The sequence below is a fragment of the Styela clava genome, chromosome 1, assembly GCF_964204865.1.
Source record: "Styela clava chromosome 1, kaStyClav1.hap1.2, whole genome shotgun sequence".
Taxonomy (NCBI): Eukaryota; Metazoa; Chordata; class Ascidiacea; order Stolidobranchia; family Styelidae; genus Styela; species Styela clava.
Window position 1 is genome coordinate 27,633,063 of NC_135250.1, and position 23,886 is coordinate 27,656,948.

The window sequence follows — 23,886 nt, forward strand, 5'->3', positions numbered from 1 at the left end:
ATTAACCACAATCTAGAAAAACGACACTTTATATTTCAAAAAATACGTGAGACACAGTAGTAATTCGGGTCAAATTAAGGCCCTATAATAATATAATGAGTCTTAGAATACTGCTATATAATTAACACACGTGATACATCATTAATTAGAAAATGCAGTTTTTTTTTCTGAATAATTTCAAGTGTATGATCGTCATTCGTACGACGCAGCAATATTTTCGGTCACTAAAATTAGGAGCTTTTTCAAGAGTTCACTACCGACATGAATATATATATATATATGTCAGAGTTATTCGACTTGTTAAATAAATATAATATTCATTTAACAAGTCTGCGAGCAGTGCTAGGATATTTTTTTTGAAAAAATTTCCCTAAACTTTTGTAGCCCAGCGCTGTCTAAGTTGAAGTTGAGTAAAAGTCGGATAAAACTGAAGTCAGGTATTTGAACCCAGTTCTCTATATCCATCAGATGCGTAGGCTCTTTAATGAACACGCCATGACGCACAATCATCAACATTTGCTTGTGTTATTCCAAAGGTTCTCAACCAGTGGGCAATGGTCCACCACTGGGCCACGCAAACATTTTCGGATGGGCCATAAACCTATCGAAAATTGCTGTAGTTATCGACTGATATGTTGTTAATTTCTATTGTATTAGAAATGAATGATAATGGTGTTTTTTACTACTGAGTGGTAATTTAAATTGTAATTATTAAAGTGAAAGTGTCAATTTTGCAAAAATATTATTTTTTTTTTCAGTTTTTGCCTTTGGATGAAAAAGTTGACGGGCCACATAATTTTTGTGAAACGAAAGTTAGCCACGAAAGAAAAAGGTTTGAGAACAACTAGCTAAACATATGAATCTTTTTTGGCAATAATGAACTATTCTAACCTTCCACGCATACAGTGAAATATTCAACAGAGGTCAATCGTTTACCTATCCTACCTCAACGTAAGTCATCAGCAAATTTATTTGGTCATTAATCCTTCTTTGCCAAGAACAAAGCATAATAATTTGATGCAGGTGTAAAGAGTAATTAATCATCAACGTGATTCAAACGCAACTCTCGGTGAAATCATATTCTGATCACGCACTTTCATTAGTAAGGTTTCAGTTACCAAGTTCGTCGTATTGTGCTATTCAGGCTCCATAATAGTAAAGGTTAGAAGTTAAAAATCATTTTATGTAAACGAAGTTATTTCTTTATAGATTAAACTTACAGCACTACAATGGCGAGTTACCAATCCTATTTCTTATTGAACGGTAAGTAAACCTAAATTTAGTTGACGTTAAATAGATTGAATCATGTTCAATGTATATAGCACTGTTTGGTCTGTTATTTCCGAGTTTAATACTAATAATTTGTGATATGAAAACACGAGTAATTTCGTTGTATGTCGCCCACCGAGGTGCCTTCCGAGGTATGCATACGCCTAGGAGGCTCATTCTGATTATTTTTGCTGGAATGCAATGAGAAAAAAAGATTTATTCCGTTGAGCCAACGCTATTGAGCCAGCTCGAGTTAGATCTCACGCTATTGCCAATAGTGCCAAGATTAGGTAAACAGTGCAATATAAAACAAACGCTTTTATTGTCCAAACACATTGGCATTATTTTTCATTTATCAAGCTAAAACATGCAAAAATTCATCAAAACGTGCAAAAATCTTACTATATCAACATTTAGTGTAAGATTTCAAACTTTTAATAACGGAGAAAGTGCCATAAGGAAATTTAGATTGTCACCGGCACAACTTACAGACATAGTAAGCAATCATTGTGGTATTTTTCCTCCGATGTCCAGTCAAAAAAATTTGTTTGAATTGGGTAGCTTTCTTTTTAAACTCATGTTTACGAAATAACTTACAAATAATTACAGATTGATTGATCACAGAATTTGACCTAATTTGAAATACAGGAGGGTAATTACTAAATTTTCTGACAAATAGGCAGCATTTTTGTCATACTGTTACGACTGGTTGCAAAAAAACACCCGACAGGAATTATTTTGTTTGTCCATAACAATCATATTCAGTAATCAGCGTAGCCAACCTAAGCTAATAGATTCCTCATTCGATTTTTAGTTTTCTCTGAATCCTATTTTGTTAGCATATATTCCAGACCGAAAAGATAAAAAGTCAGTTAACAATTTATACTAGCCAAGCACATTATTCAACTTCGCTAGTTGCCTCAGCTAGCCGTAAATCTAGTCAATTTAATGGCATTGGTGGTGTAAAAATATATCAAAATAATTTATGGGTATTTTTATGACGAAACAACACCAATTGCAATTTTTTTGTTTACCCTCCTGCAAATGCGACGCGGGCCACGGATACTGAAGCGGCGGGCCACATTCCACTAGCACAAGGTAGATCTCCCGCTATAGTGTGGTATATCTCAAGTTATACCACTAACTTGAGGTAGATTTCACGTTTTAGCACAAGTTTGAAGTATATGCCAAGCTGTATTGTGCTGAACATCATGATATAGTATTAACTTAAGTGGAATTTCGCACAACAGTGAAGTAGACCACACGCTATAATACTCGCTTACGACAAATCTCACGCTATTGCGGGATATAAATTACACGATAGTGGCGCCTGATTACCAATCATAATAGTCACACGTTCTCATCTAAACGACTTTATACTTTCTCACAAGTAAAATAAAATACCATATTAGAAAAAATTTAAAAATATAACACTGCCTAAATTTATTGTAGCAAACGTATCAAATACATGTGCTTAGGGCGGGAAAAACTCGTGCACGTCCCCTAATGATGTTGAGCTGTGCACTCGTCTCGAACATTCTGATTCTCAGAAAAATTCTCTACATTGTAAAATTCCACGTTTACAATTTATATACAAGGTGATCTGACCAAGTGTAGAGAAATGTTTATTAAAATATTAATAATATAAATGTAAGAAAAAAAAAATTATGTTGCTGAAATTAGCATTATAAAGATAAATAATATAATTCATTGTTATTTTTTGATATATTCTCCCTGTGCATTCACTACACGCCTCGAACTGTTTGAAACTTAACTGCACGAGGCACGTTTGGTTTCTTCTGAAATTTTGTCCCAACAAGTCATCAATCTATACTGTAAAGCTAATGTTCTCAGCTTCAGGTACGCGCACTCCTAGTGGTACGCATGCAGCTTTGAAATATTGCAACAATAATTTTTTGTATTTGTATTCCTACAGAAACGGAACGGGTATGTTTTGGCCGTTTTGCGTGTTACGTCACGATACATCTACATTTAATAAATCAGCAAATAAGGAAGCTTTCGTGATAGAGGCTAGTACTGATAAAGATGTTTGACGTAACGCGCAAAATGGCAAAAACATGCCCGTTTGGTTTTAGGTGGACAGTAACAGACGAGAGCGAGAGAAAGACAAAAACTGGTAGCGCTATAAACGCCGTTTAGCGAATACAAAGGTTAATTGTTGCATTAATTCAAAGCTGCTTTTGTACCACTTGAAAAGCTATCGTGTATCACTAGTGGTGCGCGTAACTCAGATTGACTCAGAACTGCTCTAAGACGTAGATTGACGTCTAGTTAGGACAAAATTTCAGAAGAAGCCATACGTGCCTCGTGCAGTCAAGTTCCAATCAGACCGAGGCGAGTAGTAAAGGCAATGGGCGGATATTACGAAAAATACTGCTTTGGGCAGGAATGTCCAACTCAAATTTAACATTCGAATATTGCGAATTTCGAATATTGTTTTCATGTTTATAAGAATGATTAATTCGGCGCGCAAATCCCAGCGCCACCGTCCACGGTTTGAGTAAAAACATTTACCAACAATTTGATTTTTTATCGTAATCAAACGCAGACTTGTGTGTCACGGCAATAAATTAAACCCGACATGAAAGGGTTTTAATTAGCGCCGACTTGAAGTGCTTATAACGCGTCGAGGATGTTTTTGATTGAAAATATTTTACAATTATTATAGTATATTTTAATTCGTGCGGCCTCTGCAATAAATCTAAAAACAAATTGTGTAATTAATTGTTTCCATCCCCTCAGTTTCGATAGTGACCCAACATTATGGAAATTTTTTCATTTCTTGCAATTTAGAGCGTAAAAGAAGCTATTTAATATTATTTAGTATCAATCGCAGATTTCATCGTTATCCCGGCGTCGTTAATGACAATCTCGTTCAGTTTGACGTATTAATTTATTATTAAAAATAAAATCATAACAACCGACATGAAATATTTAAAACAGCGCAAACACGAACAGTCTTAATTCTCGAAATTCGCAAAAGACGAATATAGACGTAACAGTTAAAACAATAGAAAATGGAATGATGAAAAAAAAATAAAACTAGAAAAGCACAAATAAATAAAAAACGGAAGAGCGTAACGAAACAAGAAAATTTTTAATTTTATGCGCGTTTGCTCATTTTTGTACATTACGTTCTCTGCCAGCTATCAAATTTTAACGCCTTCTCTCACCTCTTCCGACCGCCGTCCTCGCACTATCCACGGTCTTCGCTTAGTTTCGTTGTAAAACGCCAAGATAGAAAAAACATACATTTCGTATTTATTGTTCGTTATTTCTCTGATCTATCCTCTTCCCATGCGTACCTTTTATATTTATTATGCAGTAATCTAATTCTAACAAGTATTTGTTACGGGTTTCAATCATTATTATAATTTATACAAATATTATGTCGGGGTTTCGTGGCAGCTTGAAACGGATTAGGACATTTACGGGTAAAATGCCACTTCCGGTCCCCACAGAATTTTCTACTTAGGTAGACGCATACGGAACGAATTAATTTAGTAGGTAGAGTTTCCACTGTATGTGTGTTGGATGTTTCAATATACATTTGTCTACACTTGGTTTGATCACCCTGTATATTTTCACTTATTAATTAAATGTAAAAAATAATGATCATTTTTTATTTAGAATTCCGCGCCAAGCGCATAGCTCGTTCGTCTGTTAAACATCCAACCGATAAAATGACAGAAGGAATGTCTCAGAAAGTCTCAACAACTTACGAAAACACATCAAGGAACGGAGCTTTTGAATTGGAGAATTCAACACAAAGTAGATGCAAAAACGACAACACGAAACAGACTGAAATAGCCGCATCAGTCGTACTTGGGATCTTGCTTGCTATTGCCATAATGATTATACTTATACAGTTATTCAGGTGAGAATAATATTCAAGTGACCACCAATGTACAGCTCAATGCCTCAGTTACCATTTGTACAAGTTTTCCTTAATTAGGCGCTTACTTTACAGTATAAATTGGCGAACAAGATGCTGGGGTAGTGTTCCCATAGTCATTAAAAGTGTTACATTGAATAGCAAAAAAAAATGAGTAGAATAACGTGTCTCGCAGAAAATTCAATTTGAAAAAAAAAATAGTATAATAGCAATAGCTTGAAATCGATTAGTCTTATAGTTGCAGAGTAACCAGATTTTTCCGCACCCAGCGGTTGTCCCCGAAACGACAACACTGTAGAAAAACAATTCGTTTATTCACTTCCAATCTAGCATAAAAGCTCAAATACATGGACACGAAGTTCGCGCACCGATGTCAGTTTTATTTTAGCTGTAACTTTAAAGAATAAATCAACTGACAAATGTGACGGAATACTGTTCATATAGCAATAAAATAAGACATAAACATTTTGGATGAAATGCAGGGCCCAATACAAAATTTCGAAAGAAAAACGAAATAAAAGTAATTGTATTCTAGCGTCTACTTCCTACCTTAGACCTAATGGTGGACATTATTAATCTATTGGTGAAATTGAAAAGCGATATTTTACAACAACAATAACAACAACAACAATTTAGTACAACAATAATATTTCATGAAGCATTAAATTTACCACTAATTTCAGGTTGTACAGAATCAATCGTAAAATATCTGAGTATCATAAATTGAGTGATACTGGCGCTGAAAATCGTAAAAAAGACATTGGAGATGGCGACCAAGACCAAGACGAGGTGGAATATGATGAAGTGGAATTTGAGCAAGAGAGTGAGATGGAACCGGTGTACAACGTCGCGTCTAAACCAAATACAAGTGAATAAAGCGAGGGAGAAATTCTTTACAATGTATTGTAGGACAAGGATATGCACCCCATCCCCCCCCCCCTCAAAAAAAATTGATAAAATGATAAATTTAATCATTTTGGGGGGGGTTTTCTTTATATTTGCGTTATTAATTTTGATTTTATTTACTACTCCAGCATTACTGTAATACTCATATATACACGCATTTTTCATGCGCACAACGGTACTCCCGTAGTGTGTGTACCAGGTTAGGGTTAGGTCATGATTTTATTCCGATTTCTTCTTATTTTAGTTCTATTACAAGTTCGGGGACCGTCTGTGTTAGCCAAGTGAATAGGCAGTCTTTTTATACAACCCTTTATAAATAAGCGAACGAAATTAGTTACCTCCGTATTGGTACACACACTTCTGGAACGTCCACACCACCAACTACTTAAAGTACAAAGGTGGGAGGGCGACTTGCGCATACAACTAGCAAATGTTTAATAAAAATTGACTGAATAATTACTTTTATGTATAGTATATTTAGGCGGAGCAGGGAATTTTACAAAAAGGTTGGAAACCACTGCCAAAATGCTAGCTATTTGGCGAACTTGACGGCGATATTTATTAACTGAATAATTTCAAGCCCATTCGATTAGGCTATTAGGCGTTTATAAGTAGTAGCTATGTTTTTCCACAATGCTGAAAATGCACTTTAAACTGGTTGAGTGGGGCAAATTGCAATTTCAAGCGTGTAACAATATTCTTTAGTAGGTACAAACTCACTTGCAAATTGACAGCGTGACAATTATTGTGTATATTTATTAATTTCTCCTCGAGCGTATTTGTATACTAAACACGAAGCTTCTCGAATTTTTTTTTTTATGAGATGTTCTCTAGCATTATGTTTATTTGTGTTGTATTATTATATATATGTCTGTAATAATATTTTTTATAACTTTTCGATCAAACACAAATATAACAAAATAAATCTTACTATCAGAATATCTGTTGTATATTATCATCAATTAGCAGGAACAATTCCACTTGACGGTGCGACCATAATTGTTCATATTTATTATTTTCGCTATGACGATATTAGTATATTTACTGTAAATTAATCTTTCTTTATTGCGATATTCCCTGGAAGTATGTTTATTTGTGATTTAATATTATATATTAAAATTTCTATCAAACACAAATATAAAAATATATAAAAACGTTTTCTAATATAGATATTAGCAGAATGTGCTTTGGTTAATGCACACGATGAAAAAAAGATAAAACCTTCGGAACAACCCTTCCTACAATTAATTGGACTGGATTGGAAAATTCCCCGTCAAGCAATTGATGTTGCAACTCTTTAAATGCAATCTCGAGAAATTGACTATTCATGATAAGATAGGTTAGATTAATAATTCTTATGGAAACCACCGTAAAATAGTAGTTTCCGATCTCTAAAATTTTAGTTTTTTCAAATTAGATATTTGAACCTTGGATGTCTCTGCTCGATAACCAGCTTTGGTTACTCCTATTTCTAGTAAAACTCTGTAATTTTTAATTCTTATTTTTATTTTCTGTGTTCTATTATTTTTTTTATTTATTTACTGCTTTGAATAAATAAATTTGATTTGACTTCTTATTACTTACAAATTTTGCTACGCCGATAAGGTCATGAAACTTTTCGAAATGTGTTATTGCTATCTGGGCTTATTTTAATTAGCATCTATAGGAATAATTGTTTTAAAGAGTCGCCATCAGTCCAACTCAAAAATTAAACAAAAAGACTGTACTCCCTAATTTGCAAATTGGGGGAAAATTTCCAGTTCAACCGGGCGCGAACTCATTGAAGAAATATTCAAATTAAGTGACTACATTACAATATGACCAACTCGGTTACACTCTGTCCAGCTTAAAGCCAGTTTTTCAGATTTATACCTGTATATTTCAAAGAAATAAGTTAAAGTAATGCATTGAGCATGCATATGAAGTAACGATATGATAATATACAAAGTAATGCGTTATTGTTGTCAGGATTTTGTTAATTTGCATCTGTAATGACTAATTGTTTTATTGAAAAGTCACCTTCAGTTCAACTCAAGAATTCCACAAAAGGACTGTACTCGCTAATTTGCAAGTTAGATAAAAAATTCCAGTTCAACCGGACGCAAACTCATTAAAAAATTATTCAAATTATGTAACGACAATACAGTATGATCAACTGGGTTAAACTTTGTCCAGCTTAAAATCAGCTTTTTAGGACTATACCTGTATATTTCGCAGAAGTGAGTTAAAGTACTGCAATAAGAAGAGATATTAAATAACAATATAGTACCGGATAAAGTATTTCGTTGCCCTATGGGAAATGAAGAGAGCGGGCCTCCGTATGGCTAGAAATTAGATTTATGAACAGAATTTACGATTTTATGTTAATGAATGACCTCGCCAAAACGTTCATTCTTTTATTACTTGGTCATACAGTATCGTTAGATAACAGTGGCTGCTTGTATGCGGCTTGTTCGGGACGAAAGGTGTGTTTCAGGCAGTCAATCTGTCTTAAGATACACTTATCAGTGTTGTTCAGCTTTTTTTCATCACGATCCACTTTGCACGGCTAAATATTTTTGCGATCCTCAGGAACAAAATAAAAATAAAGTGAAGTTTAATAAGACAGGAGATGTTGAACAAGAATTATTAAAATTGACCATTAAACGACCGATGTCCTTACCTATTCTCGCATAAAATATCGAAACTTTGCTCTCTTTCGGCGATGGTGGGTCTCAGTATAGTACTGTTTCAGAATCTTTCAAATTCGATTGAAACTTTTTAAATTCAACATAAGACAGTGTCGAAAAAGATTTTACCGCAAACTCTATTAAGCCCATTGAAGAAGCACTTCGGATAGAAGGGGTGAGGAATTTGAAGAGCCGTGACTAGTGGAAGCCTAACAGTTTTTTCATGAATCCTGTTAAACTCTATAAAACCGACTTACCAACCAGAAAGAGATTCCTTAGTAGGGGAAATGTTGTCATTCTTGTTTTAAATAGTGCTTTGGTTTTATGTTGTGATACTAATAATTTCAGGTGACTGTACAGAGGGTGACAGAAAACATATCAGTACTTGGTGAATAGGAGTACCAAATAATTTCAAGATGCTTAAAATTTTAATATTACACCTTGATGGCTATGATCTGTATGACTACAATGTCCTTGAGATTTCTAGCGGGAGGCGTAAAAAGAGCAAGGCAAGTCAAGTCAAGTCAAGTTTATTTTTTCCAACCAGTAAAAAACAAAAAACACATGCAAAAATATATAGAAAAAATGATATTTAAATTACTGGGGAAGGGAAGCCGCGGGGAACCAAAACTGGTTATCGAGCTGCGACACCCAAGGTTCTAACACCTAGTTTGACAGATCGGGGAGAAGAGTTTCAACAAATAGATAACATATAAATTTTACTAAAGAGCTAACTAATTGCAATTGTTATAGATTATTACTAAAAATTACCGTGCATTAAATGTGCCATAATAGCAGCGAATAACGGGGGATTTCCCGTTTGCATAGACCTAGCTGTAGCGAAATGTTGTTCTGTAGAATAGCTGGGGAATTTTGAAGGTGACCTGACCACAACGTGGTTGTGCTATGAAGCGATATAGCAATGGACACCGATCAGGTAAATAAATAAAGTGAAATTAGCACGCTGGATGTTGGCAAGTAACTTGTTACTCAAGTTATGACCAGTGAAGGAATTCAGTATTTTATCACATAAATAAAATAAACACGCTGACGACAGGTTATGTGCTTTTAGATCAATACAAACAGAACGTTACCCATTTTCAGCGTTTCCTACATTGCTGCCTATTAATCTTACATATATGAATGACATAAGTCGTGCCCTACCCAGCGTGAATGATTGAATCGCGAATCAAAAATTTTAAAATTAAGGAGATAGTTCGGCGCTTGAGAACAACAATAAATTTGCAATTTGTAAGATTGAATTGTTTGCATTTACGGGCATTGTTTGTCTGAACTTTAACCAACACCTTCTTTTGACCACCCAATGGATTGGATAACGTCTAAAACAGTTTTTGAACAACAAGAACGGATTCGCCGATAATCCAGACATTCTAAGAACACGTGCGAACCGCTTGAATTTCAACACTAGTTTTAGCCAATATTCTATAATATATATATATATATATATATATATATATTATATCGAGATTTTGACACTAGAAAATGCGCTTTAATGAGTATATGCAGGAAAAAAATCACGCACATCGTCACTGCGGATATTACATTATTATAATAAAATTTTCCAAAATAGCAGGTAGTCCAGTCTTATTTCGTTGTAGATATCCGCTGTTTTTGAGTATCATCGTAATATAGAATATTCTTTGTTTCCGCGTCTAGCATTGTGTAATAGTGCAAAATTAAAAATGCGATATATATATATATATATGTTTTGATTGTTCTATTTTCGGGATTTTCTTTTTTTTCGTACAGAAAGACGAAGCGTTTTCCCAGTTACTCCCTGACTACTGCGTTTGCTACTGGGGGATGGCGCTGGGTGATCTCCAGGCGTAGGAGCCACCGAAGATATCGATTCATTTGGGATCTAAGTGCAGAGAGGCGTGAGAGTGCGTGAGATTATATAGTTATATAAACCCCTAAATACTAAGCGTATGGTTACTAAATAATCAAAACTAAATTTAAACCGAGACAAAATTAATGGCAATTAATGGTTCTCAATTTCCTTTTTCTTGCGGCCAAATTTCAGCGCCTAAAGTAATAATATGTCCTCAAAACCTTTGTTAAAATGCTCATAATATAAACAATACAGTAAAAGTGACAATGACCAACCAAACTTATCTTTATCCATCTTTTCAAGTTGAAATTTCGAACTTTGGTTCAATTTCAGGCTTACTTTTTTTGGGACCTACTGCAGTCACATTGAAAAACTACAGGCCCATTAAAGAAAAAAACATCTTAAGAAACATTAAATCCAGAAGGCCAAGCCCAAAGTTTAACTCCAATCTCTTCGTAATTGTTTCCGCAGATTGTAGAGCATAGATTGAATGAAATGTACAACGCATTTCATAATTAAACAAATTCAACGGATTTTATATTTTTTTTTCAGCTGATCAAGAGTTGGGAGATTCGATGGAAGTCCAGAATATGTTCGATGAAGCAACATAGGATGAGACATACAAAGAATAAAAAAGGAACTGGCATATATACAGAAAACAGATATTTTTAGTGTCAATAATATACTGGAAAATGAACTGTAATTTACTTACAAGCACGATATATTTGACATAACTCATTTTGTTGTCGTATGTGATTATTTTGTTTCCAGAATATGTTGGATGTGCAGTGTAGGGTTTGATAAAGTGTTAGTGTTAAAATACGTAAAAAAAAATTTAACATGCCTCGTGCACTAATAGTTGGCATATAAAGGTGTATTAAATGAAGTACCAGGTTAGGGTTAGGCCATAACTTTATTCTGATTTTGACTTATTTTTGTTCTATTATGAGTTCGAGAACTGTCTGTGTTCGCCAAGTGATTATACCCTCATAGGCTCAGTCCCTTTACACAACTTGATATGAAGTAGGCGAACAAAACTAGCTACCTCGATAATGGTACACACACTTCAGGAGAACAAAAAAAACACCAATCTAAATAAAATCTGACCAAGGTATGCCGTAAACTGACTGTACAACAAATTTTAACACTGTAACAGGCTTTATGAGCCACATGTAGGCTACATTGTTTACAATATTGTGAACAATATATTGTATATTCAGAAATCGGATAGCATATTCCTTACAGCAATTGGATGCTGCACTCGTTTTTTAATAGTGCCTGCGGCAAACTGAATACTACAAAAGGTCGTTTCAAATTTTGCAACAGAATTACATTGCCATTACGAGTTCAAATAATCAATTAATGTGCTGTGTAGTATTTCTTAGTTGGTAATCACCTAACCATCTTTCGTCACAGAAGTTGCTTGTATACTGAACTCGTTTTGTGAATTCAAACAAAAAATGGAAATATGATTAAACTACTGATTCCTTTCTAGTTGATTCACCACTGAGACTGAGCAATAGAACAAAAAATTCACAACTCATATAAAAAAGTGCGATAATAAGTGGGAAGAACTTAATTGAAGATATATATCTGTGGTGGTGATATCAATTTGAGTCCTGAAATCTTGCGCTTCCAAACGTACACTTATGATTATAGAAACCTTTAGAGATCGATTAATGTTTAACCATTTCTAATTTTTTAGATCATTTCATAGTTGTCTGGGTTTATAGAAAATTATACGTTATGATTGAATTCTATTCAAATTCTTCAAATAACCATAAAAAAGTCTTTTTGTTAAGATCTTTCTGTGAATCTTGCGGAAGATCGGGAAACGATACCGCACATAGACACAATCTAATTTTTTCATAAAAACATACTTTGTTGAATGATTTATCTACTCGACCAACAGACATGAATTTGATGCTTCTGCATAACCATAGTTTGAATACTCGTCGAGCGCGTATTATACTGGTTCAATATATTTTTATATTCCGGAGAGTTAAATTTTTCAATCCAAAATATCAAAATCATTTGTTTAAATGACAAAATAAAAATGACAGCATTTTTGGTATATATATATTGTATTTTGATTAACATTTAAATTTTAAAACTAATATTACAATTACAAAATTGATGAAAAGGTTTTTGTTTATTACTCTAGTCAACAAATGTTATCATGCTGCATTAAATGGCACGATGTTTTGTCAAAACAAATATTTTATACAAAGTTTCAATAAGAAACTAAGTCATTTGAACTGTCGCAAAAAGCATCATAAGTTATCAAAACAAACTCAAACGACTTGGCGAAACTATTTTGTTAGTTAAGATAGAAATTATCATTTATAATATATTTGACAAAATATTTTTTCTATTGTACACTATTGTTTTATACGTATAGAAAATGAATTTGTTAATGAACAAATAAAATCATTAATCTTACCAGAAATGCATTACGTATACAAAAAAAAGATTTTGTGTTATCTATTGCATAAACTTTCCATGTTACTTTATTAAAAAACGTAGAAAAACGAAAAATAGAATAAACGTATCAGTCAACTTTTATTTACGAATAATCAGAGTGTGAAAAATATATATTTGCAGAAAACAACAGTAAACAAATGACTTGCTAGTGTGTATATGACATCCGGTTCGAAAACAAACATTTAATTATTTAAAGGACTTCGATGCTCTGTAAGAGTTTCCTAATCGAAGTTGTGTAATATCATTCCAATCACCAATCAATGCCGAATCATTGGACCTCGATTTTATTTAAAGTTTGAACTATAATAAAGTCAAAAACCATAAACTTTTATAACTGTGGACTAATATTTGATTCAAATAAAATGAGAACACTACATTGTGTGGACTCAACTCTCATATATCTTATCTAAAAAAGCAAATAAAAGTTTCCAAAAAATATCCCAAACATGTTTCTGGCAATAATTGACTAACTCATAAATTAAACAACGAACAAAAATAAAATATCTAAGATCGAATCCTAAATATAGTTGTCACTGTTAACTGTTTACTGAAGGTTTCGGATTATTTACAAACTTCAGTTTTCAGTAACAATATCATCAAGGATTCTTCAGTGAAAGATTTGAACGGCATATTCTCCCGTGATCCTGCATAAAAATAAATAAAATAAAATAAAGAAAATTTGAATTTACTGTAATAAATGGGAACGAGGTAATGGTGTTCTTACTTTTCTGATTGAAAAATTTCCTCGAGTTCTCCAATCTTCTCTTCAAATGTAGTATCCAATTCCTCAATTTCTTCGTAAATATTTTCAGATGATACATCTGACCAACGTTGTGACCTTGGTAAATCCATCGTTGGAAGACTAGGCAGACGACGAAGTAAAAATTTATTTGTGTCAGATCGTTGGTTCTGATCGCTAAAAAATAAAAAAATTGTGAATCATTTTTTCGGAATGATCAACATTATTTGTCTGTTGCAAAACATTTATATGTTGAATTAAATTGTTACATTCAATCATGTCTGTTTTCATAACTGAATAAACAACACATTCTAACAATTTGATATCTCATCGTTACAAAATTGCATACAAAAATATCGTGTTCTTATTTTCGAATATGCAAATTTGATATAAAACACATTAAATAAAACCGATAAAAAAAAATTAAATTAATTGTAAAAAAATTATTACTGAAACTTTTTTGGGCTCGGAACAACTGAATGAAAATATTGATTTTGTAATGTGTGACAAAAAATATGCCTACCATTCAGAAGTTGTTGGAGCAGATGTTGTAGAATTATCGTTGCATGGGGTGTTTTCACGTTCGACATTTGCATTTACTGATTCAGAAATATGTTGTTGCCTGCTGTCGTTTTCTTCCTCATCCTCATTTTGAATGATTGATACAATCACAAGGATAAAGAGAAAACCCAAAATACTAACAATGGTAATGAAAGTTACATCACGGTTTGTCAGGGCGTGATATTGATAATCTGTTGAATGAATCAAAATATTTAATAAAATATTTTGTTGAATTCATAAAAATATTACAGCTATAACTTGCTCAAAATTGTTCTAGCATAATCAGTTTAATAATTATTTGTTCGTAATTTTATATTTAATTTTTTGTCTGACAAAATCAAACAAGTCATTCTTTTTCATATATTATGCTACGATTTTTGTGTTAATATTGTTTGAGAAAATTCATAAAAATAACTGTAATATATTTGCGTATTCGGTATCATTAAAATTACATTTGAGCCAAACCTAAAGTCACATATTCCAATCTGAATTGCATTATAGATGGCTCGCACATGTATTTCAGATATATTTTGGTAGTGTCCACTTTTCGAGTAACACAATTTGTATTATTAAATTCCCCGTCATGAGACATGTAGTATATCATACACACATATTTTGCGTTCGAGCTGAAGTTGATATTTTTGTTATAGCCTTCTAAAAATATAAAGTTTTGAAGGTATGATAAAAAAAACAATTACATTTTTTATGTTAAGACCTTGAATAATTTTTTTGAGTTAAAACATTTTTAAGACAGTAAACATAAAAATAATATTCTTAGTTTTTATATTTTCTGATCGAAGATGACAAGGGTTTTTAAATTGGAGAAATAATACAAAATTATAATAATAATAAAGATGTGTTATTGCTTTAAATTTATGAAATTTAAGTATTCACTCAAAATTTGATGGTTTGGTTTCAAATCAACAAAATGTTAGTATAAAATACACCATACCTGTTGTTTCAATCCACAGCATTTCTCTGTCGTTTGCACTTGTAGTTCCAGTAAAATTGAGAATTAATGTTTTTCCTGTATTCTCTTGATAATAATCAGAAGACATATCAAACCTCCAAGAACATACTCTTTGACCACATTCCGATTTGTTGTTAGGACTTTGAATTGTTCCATTGTAATTGACAATCCTTTTATCATTGCATGTGTTCTCTTATATATAAAAGTTAGATAGAAAATATCAAAATATGTAAAGTGTGAAATAAAAATATGAGGTATCTCATTTCAAGATATTAAAATGAGAAAAATTTATTTCAATTTGTATGCGGAGCTCGTTATAGTGCTACACCAGACATTGGCAAATTAGGGACGGGGGCCAAATCCGGCCCGTTAGAGGATTCGATATGGCACGGCTGATGCTGCCACAACAAAACTGAAACCAAGATTTTATTTTTTAGCTAAAAATAGCTTAATGAATTTGTTGAGATTGCGGTTAAATTTAGTTTTGGCACGAGGCTTAATGTTTTCCACCTTTGCTTTGTAACACTGTAAATATTGTTCATGAAATGTAAATTTTTACGTCACACAAACATGGCCCGCCATACTGGCCCCTGGTTTAAATACCTTGCTCACCCTTGTGCTACATCAACAATCAATATAGATGAACACATTTTAAGTATCCGAATATAAAGAGCAAAATCAAGAAGATTAAGACTTTTAAATATTTATCCAAGATCAAATTACATACCACAAGGATAAAAAGCATAGTCCATAGTAAATTGGAATCTGCTTGACTCGCATTTAAATTTGAGTATGACGTCATCTTGTACTTGACGAGTCTTGCATTGTAAAGTTTTTATTTCATCCAAACAATTATCAGAGATGTAGTAGGACAAGCATACAGTGGATGTTGATACCAAATCGATTTTTTGGTAACTCAGTCCTAAATTCAAAATTTTTGTTTTGTGTATATAAGAATAAAAATAGAAATTGTATGTTTTTGGAAATATTCAGCGTTTAGCATATTATGTGTAATCAACTGTTTTACTTTGTTTTGTTAACTAGTGTGACTGTTATTCATATTTTTGGTACCTTCTCCTTCAATCCAGAGTAAATCATCATTCTTGACACCAGAAATTGTCGAAACATTCAATACAAGTAAGTTATCATTTATGTTATAATATCCATCTTTTTTCAACTTAAATCTCCATGAACATATTTTGTCTTTGCATTCATTCTGGTTTGAAGGGCTGATTATTGTTCCTGATACATGATTGATGTAACTACCATCTGCGCACGTACTAGCTGTTGAATACGATATCAAACCTGAAATAATAGTTTTATTACCAACAATCAGTAACCATCAAAATACGTTATTAAAATGCTAGACAATAGTCATTAGCTTAGTATTAGTAAGTGATCAACAATAGTGCAATAGCTTAGCATTTATTTCCTTATAACCTTGTTATAAATTATGATAGCGAGCTATTTGTCATTCAATTACTAAATTGTGAAGAAAAGTTAACAACACTTTGTGCATAAACAGATAAAAGTCAAAGATAAACAATGGACCAATAATTGAATAACTGTTTTACTCTTTATTAGGTAAGATGGCATTTCCAGGCGCATAATAGTTTTCATGCTTTCCAACATGAACTTTAAATTCATTTATTTTAAGTATTTTGTTGTTAAGTTGAAAAAAATATTACTTTATGGTCATGCGTCAAGCAAACTGAATTTCAAACATAATAGATACATATGATTTTGTTGTAATAAAATTTTTATTCAAGTTTCACATTGTAGTTTCGAGATTTTATAAATACAAGTAAGTAGTTTAATTAATTGTATTGTATGGAAATTGCATTTACTGTACTTACTTACCAAAGAACAAGAGAAGAAATCCAATTTTAGAGTACATCTTGTCAATATCATCAACAACGCTCATGTAAAATACAAACAAAAAATATTTTTATCTAATAAAGACAATGTTAGTAAGGTCACCCATCACAGTTGACGCTTTGATTCAAACGATTCGCAAACCACCCTTGTACTTATAGGGAAAGAATAAAACAGCGCATATATAAAGAAATGTCCTTTTTGCTATAGAATTCGTATATACGCTTTGAATGACGCTTTAGCACATTGAAATATTATGAAACAAAATGTCAATGCAAGACGATGAAACTTATTTTACATCCGTTGCTCCATTTATCAATAGAACAAAAACTGCTGAAGCTATTTTTTTTACTAGTAATATACCCATAAGACAAATATATATTCATTTGTAATAGAACTGCTACTTTGACGCATATCGGGAATGAAAGTACTCGCATTATGAATGTTTGCCATACATTAGATTTTGCATAAAAACAAACGGTCAATTCTACAGAAATAGTTTTCAATTTTTCCTAAATCCTAAAGCGCTGTATTGCATAAACAGCTCAGTTATAAAATAAATGCAATAAAATAATTTGATACGCACTCAAAAGTAGGCTCACTCGTCCTTTCACAATATAAATTGCCTTTGTGTGAACCGGGACATATAGATTTTTCTCATTATAGCAAAACATGATAGTTTCTAATTCTAATATGTTGTAGATCCTTCATCGCTGTAAATTGAAACATGGACACATTTAGATATTTGACTTTAATAAAACTTTTTTTAGAAGTGCAATTACCACCTCGTCAAATCTCATTTGCATTGAGCGAGGCGCAGTCGCGGATATTTGTTCAGGTGCATTTGATTGCTAGAATGGAAAAAATCCCAGCAAAAACAACAATTATATATGCTACATCAGCGTTTCCCAAACTTTTTCGGCCACGAAACACTTACACTTTTTATCTCGCCTCGCGGAACACCAAAAAAATGAAAGGTAAAATTAATAAAGAAACAAGTGTAATGTAGCGGATCCCAATGGGTTCGCCGTGGCGAGTGGCCAAATGCGCCGCGAAAACTAACAGAATTGTATTAATCATACCTATAAAATATGATTGAATATTTTTTACGTATTGCATTTATTATAAATGTTTTATTGTTTCTAAATTTGAATGTCGTGTATATGAATGTATAAATTCCTTTCACCTTTGTATGTCGAATTTAGCGAACATGAGTAATTTTTTCAGCCTTTCAAACTAAAACCAGACAGAGATGGCCTTTATTCTTTATGTCTATACTTGTTTGCCTATAGCAAAACCAAAAGAATTGCTGCAAACTTGATAATGAACTTAACAGTCAATAAACTAGGCCGGCGGTTAACGAAAGTGACACTACCCTAACATAGTTTGTCCGCTTTAGGCCGACGGTGACGCGATGTTGGGAGACAACTTCAAGATGCCTTGATCGCCATGGCGACAAATTTATGAATTTTTTTTTCACGGAACACTCGGAAGACGCTTGCGAAAGACAGTTTGGAAAACGCTGTGCTACATAAATGAACATAGATATCCATAAATATTATATTCATTTGTAATCCCTAGAACTTTAGGTTTGCCTTCAGTGAAGTGAACCCACTATGCAAAAATATAGGAACGTCGTATTCAATACCCTCAGTTGTCTGAAATTCAATATCTCATGTTTGCCTTTGTTGTCGTATTGAGCTAAACTGATTGAAATCTTGTGCCTGGCCGTATTTAGTAAGCAGAAACTAAAAAACGGTGTGGCTTAAAACATTAGATATTCATTATTTTATAAGAAAGACTTTTTGTTAATCTCTACAAACTGTACGATTTTAAATTTATTTGTCTTATGCCTGACTGTATTTACTAAGCAAAAACAGATAAATGCTGTGGATTAAAAACATCAGCTATTCGGCAATTTATACTGAAGAATTTTGTATGTTTTTCTACCGAACGTTAAAAATTTTACATGAATACGTCTTAGTAGCTCCTGACACTAATTTTGCGCATACATCAGAGTTCTTTATTTCTGCTCAATTAATCTGGACCCTGTTCAAATTATAAAAAAAAAACGGTTTGAAAATGAGATACACGTTAAATACAACCCACTTTTGATACTTTTTGTATAAACAGTTTGGAAATTTTAGAATCGTTGCAGGTAAAGTACACAAATGAGGTAGCCATATTTCATGCCCTGATGACGAGAAACTCGTACATTTCTTGTTTGCATAACCATATCAAAAGTGTAACAAATAAACTACCAATACAAACAAGAATTTGAACACGGAATTATTATATTCCAAATATTAAATTCGTCAAATAATATTTGCGTTATCACACTTGATATTCAGGAGTTTGGTCATGACAACATTGTAAGCTGTTATATTTATTTTAGGAATCTGTTGGTTCAGCTTCTATGTGGGAATTTCCAATAAACGAAAATATAGCAATGGATTTTGCTCATATGTTCTAAATAGCATTGCCCAATGTAACACATTCGCAAAGTGTTATTTCAAAAACACTCTTACACTCTTCCTGTTTCGATGCCACAGTCACATTGTTTGCTATGTACTTACATTCATTCAATACTGATGCGTGTTACAATTTGCGAAAACTGCCAACACTGTAAAAAATATCAAGATTCATGTTTTTGTTTTTATATGTTATCTCCTACTTATAGACATTTCATTGAATTACTCAAAATTATACTAAATAAATACATTCAAATAGAGAATTAGATACGTTGTTATCATGGGTTTTCGTTAAAAGGTGGCTTTTTATATCAAAATGCTTACAGTAACGCACGCTTTTCAGAGTTATCTGATTTAAAATGTATTTTATGGACGTTTTATTACCTTGAGTTTATGTAATAAAAATAATAAGTAATTGAGCTCTGCATCTAACATCATTCGACCAGTGACTGGCAAAAATCTGGATTCAAACTGAAAAAGTGCGAATAGACGCATGTAGTAGCACTATCACATGCATTGCATTTTCAAAAGTCTTGAAAATGATTTATCTTCATAACAAGCGCAAAATAATAACCTACATGTAGTTAAATATACCATATGCAATAGACCAATTGACATTACTATATGTATAGTACGAATGTAATATGTATTTTTGGGTATATTTTAATCAGGAGCCATTGATTTCTTCATCTAGACTGGCAGGCCATGTAAGTATGACGTAAAGAATTTTATTTATGAACGATGATTACAGAATTACAAAAGCAACAGTGGAAAACAACAAACCCTGCGCGAAAACTAAATTTAGCCACAATCTCAACAAATTCCTTGAGATATTTTTAATTAAAACACCAAAATTTGGTTTCAGTTTGGTTGTGGCAGCATTGGGCGGGCCAGATTGAATTACCTAGCGGGCCGTACTTTGCCCATGTCTGCCCTATACTAATATCTTCAAGAAGATCCTAGGCTATGGTGCGGAAGATCTCATGCTATAATACTATCTTTAGGAAGATCTCAAGCTATATTACTCGATTTAGTTAGATCTCGTGCTATACTACTCGCCTTCATTAGATATGCTATACTACTCGTTTGGTAGATCTCGCTCTACAGCGTGGTAGATCTCACGCTATAGTGTGGTAAACCACATCCCGAGCTTAAGCTATGGCGTGGCAGAGCACAAGCTATATTACTACATTAAGGCCACTCATGAAGTGTGAGTTCAAATATGGAGGTAAAAAATTTTGTATTTCTATTTTACATCAATTTGTGTAAAAAGACTGGAATCTGTGGACGGAGGACAGCGAGATATATACTTGGCTATCACTGACTGTCCCCGAGCTCGTAATTAGAACTAAAACAATAGAAAGTGGAACAAGATTATGGCCTCACCCTATTCTGGTACACATACTTCGGGAATACCAGTTGATGTATATGTCAGGTTATTGTGTGGTTATATCGCGATATATGACTATCTAGGTTGAGTCTCACGCCACCGTGCGTCGACCTCAAGCTCTAATACTACTTGCTTGAGACAAATCTCACGACATAGTGGGATATTCATCACCAAATAGTGACATCGGATTACCAATACAAAAAGTAATTCATACCTTCGGCCACAATCAGAAATCGGGCCTAGTTCACTAAACGCCGTCGAGTACTTCTGGTTGGCGTGGCATAACTATTTTTGCATAGGCTATATCAATTCTAACCCTCACCTGACTGCGTCATCCAAACATCACGTCACAACAACGTCATGGTAAAAAAATAAGGCTTGTTATAAATATGTGAATTGTCGTCTAACTCTAAAACGCGCAGGAGACCACCCTAAATCAAGCCAGCTATTTTTCTCGTTTTTGCGTCGTAACGATCCCCATACGGGAGAGATCGCAGACTTTAGCGAATTCTTAATTGTCGACGTAGATTCGATTTTTTGACTTTCATTATTTGGCAGGTACAAATTCACTTGGAAATTGACGACATGAAAACTATTTTGTATATTTATTATTTCCTCTAAGACCTATATTTATACTGAATATAAAACTTCTCGAAATTTTTTATTGCGATATTCCTAGGCAGTACGTTTTTTTGTGTGTAATATTATATATTAACATTTTTATCCAAACACAAGTATAACCATATAGAGTTTTCTTATAAAAAGTATTGTCAGAATGGGCTGTGGTTAATTTGCTTAATGTAGGAAGATAAAACATGTTAATAATGCATTCAAATATTCATATGTCTATGAGCTCATGAAACTTTCTGAAAATATGTTATTGTTGTCAGAGATTTTGGTATTTTGCATTCATATGAAAAAATTTTTATTCAACAGTCGCCTTTGATTCAACTCAAGAATTCCACAAAAGGACTGATTTGCTAATTTGCAAGTTGGATAAAAAATTTCCAGTTCAACTGGGAGCGAACTCATTGAGAAACTGTTCAAATTATGCAAATTCAATATGCTCACCTCGGTTAAACTCTGTCGCACAAAAACGCGCTTGTAGGGCTATTTAACTGTGTGTTTCAAAACGATATTTTAAACTATTGAGTGTTAAGTATGTATATACCGCAACGATATAGGTAGGACCTGTATACAGGGCTGGCTTTAACTATTGAGGGGCTCTATGTAGGAGACGGCCGCGGGACCAATCGGGGTGTGAAATTTTACAATATATAGTTATTATTTTATTATCTTTTAACGAAATAGCAATATCACAATTAGAATAATTTTACACTTATTGCTTATACAGAGTGAATGCGATGACCTATACGTAGTTGTAATGATTAAATTCAATATTTTTCACCCAGAATTAGCGCGGGCCCAATGAGATCACACAGATTGTCATGACTTTATGCAGCCGGCCTTGTAGGTAAAACTCTTCACAGATAGAGTTACTGTTGAAAGGATATTATGGCAATATGGCTTTCCGATAAATATAGTTTATACTAGAAGTATATCAGTATATAAAGCGAGAGTATAAATCAGTTGTTTTCTATTAAGAACCACTTGTTCGGAATGCTTAGTAATATTTTCATTATTTATGTATAAAACTCCCTAAAACCACTCAACCCTTTAGGGATTCCTCACCCGATGGAGGATTTTGTCGATCTTGGGGAGGTATTTTGCTTGAATACATTTGCTGTAGTATATCCAACTAACATTCTTCAATTCTATATGATTACTATGGTACTTATCTATGCACATATTATAAACTACTTAAACTATACAGAAGTGAGAGTACGTCTTGCGTATAACACAATCGGATCAATTAATTGAAGATTGAACAATAGGTCTTTCTGAGATGCTGAAAACTTTAATATTAATTACCACTCTGATGGTAATGATTTGCACTACAACAATGTCTTTGAGTATTATAGCGAGAGTTGGGGAAGGAAGAAGGCAAGTAGTTTGTTATTTTATTTTAGTTGTGATCACAGTTCTTACAATATGATATCGGTATTTGTGACAAATCTATGCACGTGAAAAATCATACAAATCGTTAAAACAGTGATATTGTGGCGAATATAATGTAATTTTCCCAAATATGGCGCCGGAATTTGGTTCATAATCAGCTATAGATAACACACAGTGTTGGGACTCGCGGTTGAAAGACTTCTATCCATCACTAATAATACATTTCTGTCGTTATGGCATCAATATTACTGCGATATATATATAGTATATATTATGGGTTGGAATTTACATATTTATCCCGAGGTAGAGGAAAACCGATTTGAACCTGCAAACCTACGCAGGGTAATCATGGGTGCGTGCGATGGCGAGCGTATTCCACGAGCTCAGCACGATGCGCCTCACCGCCGAGCACGGAAACTGCATTATATGGATATTTTGTAGAAAGCCTCCGACACTAATGCAAAAATGTGAGATTAGATAAAACTTTCAGCCCCGTTTAAAATACCGCAGATTGAGATGGAAATTCAGATTTTCAATCACTCGCTTTTTTTCATTTTATAAAAGCAGAGAGCATAAATTTTCAGAGCATGAAATTGTGGGGTGAGATCGCTTAATTCCGTCAATGAATAAAAATTATAATTAGATGATTACTATTTTTTTTTCAAGAAGCGGTAGTTGAAGGCATGAGATTTCCTACACACAATATGTTTAAGCTTTATTGCCAGCAAAGTTTACATTCTATATATATATGTTATATTGTGTTAT

The 23,886-nt window shown here is 33.1% G+C and overlaps 2 protein-coding genes across 3 annotated transcripts; one reads left to right on the forward strand and one right to left on the reverse strand.

Annotated features, from left to right (window-relative positions):
- Positions 1–1,125: 1,125 nt before the first annotated feature.
- Positions 1,126–7,551, forward strand: LOC120326575 (uncharacterized). Its single transcript, XM_078116379.1, has 3 exons — positions 1,126–1,263; positions 4,921–5,167; positions 5,869–7,551. Exons 1-3 carry the CDS (start codon positions 1,230–1,232, stop codon positions 6,059–6,061), a joined length of 474 nt encoding a protein of 157 aa, XP_077972505.1. The 5' UTR covers positions 1,126–1,229; the 3' UTR covers positions 6,062–7,551.
- A 5,225-nt stretch (positions 7,552–12,776) lies between these two features.
- Positions 12,777–17,374, reverse strand: LOC120326586 (uncharacterized). Of its 2 annotated transcripts, none has more exons than XM_078115734.1 (4): positions 14,862–15,276; positions 14,359–14,587; positions 13,821–14,012; positions 12,777–13,740 (listed from the first exon to the last, which is right to left on the reverse strand). In XM_078115734.1, the coding sequence occupies exons 1-4, from the start codon at positions 14,998–15,000 to the stop codon at positions 13,704–13,706; spliced, it is 597 nt and encodes a 198-aa protein (XP_077971860.1). In that variant the 5' UTR covers positions 15,001–15,276; the 3' UTR covers positions 12,777–13,703. The 2 variants fall into 2 exon arrangements, with proteins under 2 accessions (XP_077971860.1, XP_077971859.1); XM_078115733.1 differs by lacking the exons at positions 12,777–13,740; positions 13,821–14,012 and adding exons at positions 16,094–16,288; positions 16,438–16,671; positions 17,227–17,374 and having other exon boundaries at positions 14,462–15,558.
- Positions 17,375–23,886: the final 6,512 nt, after the last annotated feature.

Bases quoted from the DNA above. Each gene is read 5' to 3' on its own strand.
- LOC120326586 (XM_078115733.1), bottom strand. From the start codon at position 17,290: ATGAGCGTTGTTGATGATATTGACAAGATGTACTCTAAAATTGGATTT. The intron at 16,289-16,437 runs GTACCAAAAATA...TTTTGAATTTAG, and splicing joins ACTCTGGATTGAAGGAGAAG to GACTGAGTTACCAAAAAATC. The intron at 15,559-16,093 runs GTATGTAATTTG...TTTATATATAAG, and splicing joins CTATGCTTTTTATCCTTGTG to AGAACACATGCAATGATAAA.
- LOC120326575 (XM_078116379.1), top strand. From the start codon at position 1,230: ATGGCGAGTTACCAATCCTATTTCTTATTGAACG. The intron at 1,264-4,920 runs GTAAGTAAACCT...TTTTTTATTTAG, and splicing joins ATCCTATTTCTTATTGAACG to AATTCCGCGCCAAGCGCATA. The intron at 5,168-5,868 runs GTGAGAATAATA...CACTAATTTCAG, and splicing joins ATACTTATACAGTTATTCAG to GTTGTACAGAATCAATCGTA.